General features: G+C 43.3%; 1 protein-coding gene across 1 annotated transcript; it reads left to right on the top strand.

Moving 5' to 3' along the window:
• The first annotated feature begins 2,474 nt into the window (after positions 1-2,474).
• LOC139354308 (uncharacterized) lies at positions 2,475-8,925 on the top strand. Its single transcript, XM_070998529.1, has 4 exons — positions 2,475-2,877; positions 4,048-4,728; positions 4,865-7,903; positions 7,955-8,925. Exons 1-4 carry the CDS (start codon positions 2,475-2,477, stop codon positions 8,923-8,925), a joined length of 5,094 nt encoding a protein of 1,697 aa, XP_070854630.1.
• Positions 8,926-10,249: the final 1,324 nt, after the last annotated feature.

Raw genomic sequence — 10,249 nt, 5'->3', positions numbered from 1 at the left:
ATCTGAGTAAACCTTTTCTCGAACATTTAAAATTTCGTTCATTATTTTCCTTTCCACCTTTTATATTATACTCGAAGCTTCAAGCCTAACGACTTTAAAAATAGTTTATTTTTCAAAGTAAGTGAGCTTCTTTTTACTTTTTATCCTCTTTCTATAGCTTTACAATTAGTAATGCTTGGCTGAGGACTTAAGCTACGTCTTTTATTATAAATAATCATTCTATTAACCGAATGTGCATGCGAATCGAAACGTTTTTACCACGTAAATTCACCAAATCACCGTTTTGATCAACTATGCGTATAGATAGTGTGCTTATTTCGTCACAGTTAATTGGTAAATAAATTAGGTTATGTGGTGTCACTGTCATTTTATACCCAGGCGGAACATTAATACCAAACTCATGTAATGTATGATTCGGTGTATTATCTACATATGAACCGCTGATTATATTACATTCCAAACGAATTGTATTAATTTTTAATATGTTCACGGTCTGATCTGATCGATAGGTTTTTGTAGGATGTGGCTCTAGTACTTTTTGATGGAAACCAAACAGTTGTCCAACCGATCTTTCCTTATTAAAGTAAACTGACTCTCGCATGGTAGTTATTTCAACTTGAAGTGTATTATTATTACTTTGAATTTTAAATGTATTTTGCAGGTTATAGTCTTTTAGTTTATTGTAAATGAAATCGGTGATATCATTCAATTCATATGATCCAGTTGGAATTGTAATAACCTTGTCACCGATGTGGAAGAGGTTATTTTTTCATCAATATTTGGAATCGAATTATACATATTGTTGGAAATATACAAAAGTCACATGGATAATTGTGCAATTCATGTTTGCATGAATGTATGTGTACGAGAGGTAGACGCACATTCCGATGTCTTGTTTTCCTAGGCAACCGCTTAAGGAAACGGGACTATCGTGCTTCTTTTTCCTATCTTCTCGTTGTTCTTTTTCTCTCTTGATATTCTCGTTCACTTCGATTCTGGCGTTACGAGCGTGCGGTTCACACACTCTAAGCTTGCATTATTATTTGTTCATTGGGAGGTTGTCTGTTTAATACTTAATTGTATTACATCTATTCATTAACAAAACCATAGGTTATGGGCCCAGACACAATTACAGTGAATAAATAATAGTGCTTTAATTGTTACAATTTGAAAGTGCATAAAAGTGAACTAATTATATGTGTGTGTGTGCATTCGAATATGCGCATTTACATATGTATGTACATATATGTACATACGTGCGGAGTGGTCCACGAAGAACAAAAAGGAATTCCTGAACAATAAAGAGGATTAAATTAGCTTTGTGTATAACGCTGCGACAAATTCGTGGCAAAACATTTTTCTATTTCCAGGAAGAAGCGCATACATATAACCAATTCGCCGTGATCTTTCTAGAACACACTTACGAATTCGCCGAGAAATCTTTCCTAAACGCACACATACAAACGCTTCGACAAATTTGCCGCAAATCTCCACGTTGCGAAGGGACAGTGTTGCCAGACAGTTCTGCTGCTGAAAGACATTGTTGCTGGACAGTGTTGAGCGACGTTAATGCTGTTGAAAGTTGCTGGCCGCTGTTGCTAAACATTACTGTGAAACGTTGCTGTTGGTGTTGCTGAGGAGGTAGTTGTTGGGGTGCTGTTTTTGCTGTTTTTTGATAGAGAACCATACAATGGATAAAGGGAAAAGAAATATCAAGCCGTTTGACGGTGAAAAATATTCAATATGGAAGTTCAGAGTGAGAGCGCTGTTAGAAGAGCACGATCTTTTGAGGGTCATAGATGAAACTCATGCAGAAGTGACTGATGAGATAAAAAAGGCAGAACGAAATGCAAAAAGTTTAATAATTGAATATTTAAGTGATGCTTTCTTATCTTACGCTAACAGTGAAAGCACTGCTAAGCAGATTTTTGCAAACTTAGATGCAATTTATGAGAGAAGAAGCTTGGCATCGCAACTATCTTTGCGAAAGAAACTTTTAGGCATGAAATTAAAAGGTGACACTTCACTCCTTAATCATTTTAATTTCTTCGATGATCTCATTACTGAACTTATCGCGTCAGGAGCAAAGTTAGATGATATGGATAAAATTTCCCATTTACTCCTAACTCTTCCACCCAGTTATGATGGAGTTATAACCGCAATAGAGACTGTATCTGAAAGTAACTTAACATTAGCTTTTGTAAAAACACGACTTCTTGACCAAGAGATTAAGCTTAGGAATATAAGAAAGGATACGAGTGTTAAAGTTTTGCAAGCAGTAAGTAAAAAGGAGGAAATTTAAAAATAATCCAATGCAGAAGTTCAAGAAGATTCAGTTTAAGCCAAGTTTTAAACCAAAACCAAAATGTTTTCATTGCGGTAAGCCAGGTCATTTAAAGAAAGATTGTTTTCTTTTGAAAATGCAGCCGAATCAGAACTTTAGTGAAAATAAAAGAAAAGATGGGCAGGCTCAGATGGCAACAGCAGCAACAGCCCAAGCAGAGCGTAGTTTTGCCTTCATGTTGAGAAATGCAACTTCCAATTCAAAGTCAAGCGAGGCTGAGTTTATCCTAGACTCAGGAGCATCGGACCACCTTATAAATGACACAGCATTGTTTTCCGAATATAAGTGTTTGCAATCAAATGTGGCCATCGGGATTGCCAAACGAGGAGAGTTTATATACGCTACAGCCAAAGGAGTGGTCAATCTTAACAGCTGCGGAAACAAAATCACCTTGCAAAACGTTTTGTATTATAAGGATATTCCACACAACCTACTATCGGTAAAGAAGATGCAGGATGCAGGCATGATCATCGACTTTAACCCTGAAGGTGTAAAAGTATCTAAAAATGGTAAATTGGCCTTTAATGGAATATGTGAGTACAATGTACCTATTATAAAATTTCAATTGAACAGTAAAATATTTACGTCTAAAATTTCTAATAGTGCTGAGTATCGATTATGGCTTGAAAGATTAGGCCACATAAGTGTAGGAAAATTTTTAGAAATAAAACGAAATAGTCTTTTTGAAGATACTAATATATTAAACAATATTGATTTAAACCATGAATTATGCGAGGCTTGTATAAATGGCAAGCAAGCTAGATTAAAGTTTCAAAAATTTAAAAATAAAGAAAATATTACACGACCATTGTTTGTTGTCCATTCCGATGTCTGTGGTCCAATAACACCCTCTACCATTGATAATAAGAACTACTATGTAGTCTTTATTGATCAGTATACACATTACTGTGTGACCTATTTAATAACTTATAAGTCGGATGTGTTTTTTGTTTTCAAAGACTTCGTAGCGAAGAGCGAGGCTCACTTCAATTTAAAAATTGTGAATTTGTATATCGATAATGGAAGGGAATATCTTTCTAACGAAATGCGTGATTTATGTGTTGAAAAAGGCATCAGCTATCATTTAACGGTTCCTCATACTCCACAATTGAATGGTGTATCAGAACGGATGATTCGAACAATCACCGAAAAGGCTCGATCTATGATCAGTTGTGCTGAGCATTTTTGGGGTGAGGCTGTTGTCGCCGCCGAAATCTGTTACAATAGACAGATATAATGAGCCCGCTGTAATGTTCCAATCAGCAGATGAGTGGCTGGAATTGTGCCGTTCAACACAAGCTTTAAGCGCACTTGTGGGGTACGCGAGCACTTACTTCGCCCGCGCTTATTCAGTACAGCACTAGCCACCGTCTGCTACGATTATTTTTAAAGCGGTTTTCTCACTTCTTTGTCTCACGGCTATATGTAACGCCATACAGCCAGCAGTTATATATTGAATAATAAATTGGATATATGTTAACCTGCGAGTTTTATTAGAACCGGGACGTGCTACGTAAAGTCGAGGACAGGGTGGCGCTGGCCTCAACAATCTTTAAAAATAATCGTAATAAATTACGTAACTAATCACGCGGATCACGTGGTGCCCGACTTAATAGTCCATTAGCCCCGTCCAAGTGAAAATAACAATATTCGGGGAACTGCCCTACATCAATTCCCAACATGGATAACAACAACCTATCAAGTGGAGTGTACCATTGCAAGCGATGTGCACATGAGGATTGTGATCGAATGGTCCAGTGCAGCAAATGCCACTCCTGGTACCACAGCGAGTGCGTGGGCGTTGATGATGATCTGGCAATGTGACTGCGAGAATATAATACGCGACGTCGTCACAGAGGTGGTGCCAACGATGCCGATGTCATTCCACAAACCTCAGGCCTCCTCATCACCGACGCAAGGAAACGGATTGGCAAAACTTCCATACAACCCGTCATATCAAGCTTCCCCTCTGGAACACGTTAACAAAAATACACAATCCGCGTCGACGACGGTTACGACCACTAGCATGGCAGTGGGTGGTATATCAGCTTTAAGCGAAAAGCCCGCTCAAACGTCATGCGGTTTATCGAACCTAACCTCACATGGTCCGTCCCCGGTTAAGCAACAGCTGATCAGACCAAAGGAAGCCGAAGCCGCAGGGAGCTTATTAGTGGGACCAGACGCAGCCAACAAAATAATACTGACCTCTGGCATACCAACACCTTCGCAGATTGCCGCTCGTCAAGCGATCCCAAGGGAGTTGCCAGCATTCGATGGCAACCCCCAAGCTTGGCCATTATTTTATAGCAGTTTTCAAACTAGCACAGAGATCGCCGGCTACACCAACGCGGAGAACCTCATGCGCCTACAGTCAAGCCTAAGAGGTAGGGCCCGAGAACATATATTCAACGATGGAAGCCTGCGAGCTAGTCGCCCACATGAGCAACCCACTCCTTGTGCAGGAACTAGTGGAAAAGGTTCCTTCGCAGCTAAAATTGCAATGGGCCATGCACCCAAAAGAAACCGCTGTGCCGGTCGTGAAAGTATTCAGCGAATGGATGTACACAATCGCCGAAGCAGCTAGTCAAGTATCATCCCCACTTTACTTCGGGCGCAGCGAACGCCTTAATTACCACTCGGCGAGTGAGGAGCCACTTCGTTTTAGAGGAAAATGCGTGATATGCGATGCCGGAGACCACAAGATCCAAACCTGCCCTAACTTCTCCGCTATGAACACGACAGAAAGATGGGACGTGTCCCGCACCCATCACTTGTGCCTCAATTGCCTCAACAAGCACCGAAGCCAGTGCCTTTCAAGGAAGACATGCAACATAAACAACTGTCGCGAACGTCACCATCCCCTACTGCATGCAGAACAACTCTACCGCTCCGAACACCCGCGCCAGCCAACAGCACCCGAGCTGGAGAGCGGTCACATTCTCGCCCATAGACATGCGGATCAAACTAATTTCCGTATCGTACCAATCAAAATCGATTATAAGACTCAACAAATTAACACCTTTGCCTTTCTAGACGAAGGATCATCAGTAACGCTGATCAAGGAAACTATCTTCCAGCAGCTGGGGGTGACAGGCGTACCACACCCACTCTGCCTGAAATGGACCGACAATACAACCCGTGTCGAAGAAACTTCTAAAACAGCGACTTTACGTGTCATCAACACGCAGAACGGAGCCAAATTTAAACTGAGAGACGTTCGCAGCGTCAGAAGCCTAAACTTACCAATACAGTCCGCCAACATGGAGGAGCTCGCCATGAAGTTCCCGTACCGTATAGGACTACCAATTACCTCATATGCCAACGTGCTACCAACTATAATCGTCGGAGCGGATAACTGGAATCTAGCCGTACCTCTTAGAATCCGGGAGGGAGCGTGGCGCCAGCCAATTGCTTCCAAAACTCGACTGGGATGGACGTTGCAAATCCCTCCGAGCAAAAGATCTAACGCAGAGGGACACGTTAACATTCATGAGTGTAGATGCTACGAAGCCGACACCGCCTTACACGAGGCCATTAAGCAAACCTTCGCAGTAGAGACTCCTCGACGTGCCCACCTATATTCTGAAGCTGACTCCCGTGCCCTAGCCATCATGAACTCGACAGCCAAATTTGAGGACGGCAGATTTGAAATTGGACTGCTGTGGAAGAGCGAGAACGCAGCTCTACCAGATAGTTACCCAAACGCCCTTAGACGACTGAAGTGCCTACAACGGAAATTCATCAAGGAACCAGCACTAAAGATTCAAACCCAAAAGGAGATCGACAATCTCGTGCAAAAGAAGTATGCCCGTAAGCTAAGTGCAACCGAGATATTGGAAGAACACGCGAGGGTATGGTATCTACCAACCTTTATAATTACAAACCCGAACAAACCTAATAGGGTTCGTTTAGTTTGGGATGCAGCGGCGCAGTCAGGGGGACAATCCCTGAACGACTTCATACACGCCGGTCCCGACCTCTTGAAACCATTGGTGGATCTGCTGATCTCATTTCGCGCCGGAAAGGTGGCGATCATCGGTGACATCGCGGAGATGTTTCACCAAATTCGAGTCAAGCCGGAAGATGCCCATGTTCAGCGCTTCCTTTGGTACGACCAAGATGACGAACTACACCATCCAAGCGTCTACACGATGGAAGCGCTCACATTCGGCATAAACTGCGCACCTTGTATCGCACACTTCATACGGGACAGAAACGCTGACAGGTTCCAACAGCAATATCCCGCCGCCGCACAAGCCGTGAAAAATTACCACTACGTCGACGACTTTATCTACAGCGGCAACAACAATAAGGAGGTGATAGAAATCGCCACACAAGTTCGCCATATTCACGCCGCAGGAGGGTTCTATATTCGCAACTGGGCATCGAACTCGAAGACTGTGCTTGGCAAACTAGGCGGAGAATCATCGTCAACCGAGGTCGAAATCACCACCGCCGAGAAAGTCCTCGGCCTATACTGGATCACGGAAACGGACGACCTAACGTTTATCTTCAAATTCTCCCGTCTGAAACGCGACATATGGACTGAAAACGATGCACCCTCGAAGCGGGAACTCCTCCAAGTACTTATGTCAATGTACGACCCCCTTGGTCTCATCGCCTGCTACACTATAAAGCTGAAAATATTATTACAAGAAGTGTGGCGGACTCCCACCGACTGGGACGACTGCATTCCAGAAAGCCTGCTCCCAAGATGGAATCGATGGAAGCAGGCATTAACCCTAATCGCCACGGTTAAGATTCCGCGATGCTTCTTCAGAACCAACGAGGACATCCATGACGTGCAGCTCCATACCTTCGTAGACGCAAGTGAACTTGCATATGCAGCAGTCTCGTATCTTTGCATCCAACAAGGCAACTCCGTTCATCTTAGCCTGCTAGCAGCCAAAACTAAAGTTGCCCCGCTAAGCCCGCTGTCCATCCCCCGTATGGAATTACAGGCAGCAGTCACTGGCGCCAAGCTTAGCCAGTCAATTCAAACAAATTCTCGGCTATCAATTAACTCCCATCACTACTGGACGGACTCCAAAACAGTCCTCAAATGGCTGCGAATGGACCCACGCAAGTTCCAGCAGTACGTAATGCATCGCGTAGGAGAAGTGTTGGAGCTCACCAATGTCGACCAATGGCACTGGGTGCCATCAGACTTAAACCCTGCTGACATCGCCACTAAGACTTCGAGTTTCACTTCCATGCATAAGTGGTTTGATGGCCCGGAGTATCTTCTCCAGGAACGCTCTCGTTGGCCCACCTGTACCGACCTAGGAGCCCCAACCAACATCGAAATGAAGCAGGTGTTTTTCGTCGCTACTACACCACTGGACCCCATCGTGAACGTAGAACACTTTTCCGACTGGCGGAGGCTATATCGAGCGGTAGCAACGTTCATATTATACATCGAAAAGCTGAAAGCAACAGCGCGGAAAACGCCTCCGATTACGAGCATTAACGCTGAGATGATACACCGCGCTCAAACAACACTGATACGCTACGCGCAAGTATCAGAGTTCCGAAAAGAAATATGTTTACTCTCCAAAGGTAAAGCTCAAAACGCAAATTCAAAACTAATTTGTCTTAATGTGTTTCTAGACGATGACCAGTTGCTACGGATCCGAGGGAGAGCTGAAAACTTATGCCCCCAGCAGCAAATAGTACTCCCTTACGGGCATTACGTAACACGCCTAATTGTTAACTGGTATCACCGTCAGATGCACCACACCATGCACGAGGCCTGCATCAATAGGATTCGTGGCATTTATTATATACCACGCTTAAGAGTTTTATATAAGTCAGCCCGACGAGCATGTCAGCGCTGCAGAAACGATAATGCCTCCCCAAAACCGCCGCTAATGGCCCAACTTCCCATTGCTAGAGTCGCCGCTTATCAACGCCCATTTACCTACGTTGGAATCGATTACTTTGGACCAATTCTCGTGACCGTTGGCAGGAGGAAGGAGAAACGATGGGGAGTAATCTTTACCTGTCTCACGGTCAGGGCAGTGCATCTAGAAATAGCTCACTCCCTCGACGCCTCGTCATGCATTATGTGTATCCGCAACTTCTTCAATCGCCGCGGGACACCTAGAGAAATATTCACGGACAACGGCACTAATTTTAAAGCTTCCGAGAAGGTGATCTGCGAGGAGCTTCAAAGGGTTGACTTCGACGAAGTGTACAGATCGTTCGACACAATTAAGTGGAGCTTTAACCCACCAGCAGCGCCTCATATGGGGGAAGCATGGGAGCGCCTTATAGGCTCCATAAAAAGGGTCCTGTCCGCCATCTGCCCAGCGATGAAGTTTACTAGCGAGAGTCTACAAAGCGCACTTTGGGAGATCGAATTTATAATAAACTCAAGGCCGCTCACATTCGTATCGCTGGACAATAACGACGACGAAGCCATCACACCCAATCATTTGCTACTGGGGTCAGTAAGCGGATATAAGCCCATCTTCGACAACAATCTCTCGGTTCGATGCATGTGGCAATCGACTGAACTATTCGCCGACCATTTCTGGAAACGATGGGTCAGGGAATATGTTCCCGACTTAGCTCGCTGAGGAAAATGGTACGCCAAGCAGCCACCTCTAACGATTGGCAGCGTCGTCCTCATAGTGGACGAGAACTTACCACGAAACACGTGGCCGAAAGGAATAGTCACCGATGTGGTCTTAGCTAAGGACCAGCAAGTAAGAAGCGCTACGATCAAGACTGCCCACGGCATCTTACGACGACCCGTAACGAAACTGGCTGTATTGAACGTCGGCAAGATTGAGGGTAACCCAGACGCAGGAGAGCCAAGCTTATTGGGGGGAGAATGTCGCCGCCGAAATCTGTTACAATAGACAGATATAATGAGCCCGCTGTAATGTTCCAATCAGCAGATGAGTGGCTGGAATTGTACCGTTCAACACAAGCTTTAAGCGCACTTGTGGGGTACGCGAGCACTTACTTCGCCCGCGCTTATTCAGTACAGCACTAGCCACCGTCTGCTACGATTATTTTTAAAGCGGTTTCCTTACTTCTTTGTCTCACGGCTATATGTAACAGATACAGCCAGCAGTTATATATTGAATAATAAATTGGATATATGTTAACCTGCGAGTTTTATTAGAACCGGGACGTGCTACGTAAAGTCGAGGACAGGGTGGCGCTGGCCTCAACAGCTGTTTTAACAGCAACCTATTTAATTAACAGATCCCCAAGTAGGGCATTGCAAAAGATTAATAAAACACCATTTGAGATGTGACATAACAAAAAGCCAACGTTGAAATATCTTAAAATATTTGGTTCGACGGTATATGCTTTGAATAAAATACGAAAAAGAATACAATTAAAGCTATACTTGTTGGATATGAACCAAATGGTTATAAGTTGTGGTCTGAGGAATCGAGGAAATTTATGACAGCAAGAGATGTTGTGGTGGATGAAATAAACATGTTAAAATCAAGAGTTTTACATGGGGGAGATTCTGAGGTTCAAAGTAATACTGTTGAACAAAATAATGAATCTTTAAGTAAAGGAAATGAAGAGTTTGTTTTCCCTTTGATAGAAAATAATGAATCTGTTGATTCTGAGTCAAGTGAACAACTCAATGAAAATTCCACATGTCTAGAGAATGCCGATCCAGTTGTTAAAGCTGGTGATAAATTAAAAGAAAATAAAAGTGACGAAGAAATCAGACGCAGTGAAAGAATTAAAAGTAGACCCAAATTATCATATCGGTTTTTAGAAAGAAGTCTCATGAATACTCAAATATGCTTAAATGATATTCCTAATACCTTTGATGAAATTAAGTTTCGTGAGGACAGATCTTTCTGGGAGAAAGCTATACAAGATTAACTTAATTCTCATTTTCAAAATAATACTTGGTCTCTAGTGCAT

Source organism: Drosophila suzukii (assembly GCF_043229965.1).
Source record: "Drosophila suzukii chromosome 2 unlocalized genomic scaffold, CBGP_Dsuzu_IsoJpt1.0 scf_2c, whole genome shotgun sequence".
NCBI lineage: Eukaryota > Metazoa > Arthropoda > Insecta > Diptera > Drosophilidae > Drosophila > Drosophila suzukii.
The sequence above is the reverse complement of the archived record's forward strand: the minus strand, read 5'-3'. Positions and strand labels throughout refer to the sequence as shown.

What these genes read in the sequence shown, in the direction of transcription:
- LOC139354308 (XM_070998529.1), top strand. Translation starts at nt 2,475, where the DNA reads ATGGCAACAGCAGCAACAGCCCAAGCAGAGCGTAGTTTTGCCTTCATG. An exon ending in ATTGGCCTTTAATGGAATAT is followed by an intron (nt 2,878 to 4,047) that starts GTGAGTACAATG and finishes CAACCTATCAAG; the next exon opens with TGGAGTGTACCATTGCAAGC. An exon ending in CCTACAGTCAAGCCTAAGAG is followed by an intron (nt 4,729 to 4,864) that starts GTAGGGCCCGAG and finishes TGCACCCAAAAG; the next exon opens with AAACCGCTGTGCCGGTCGTG.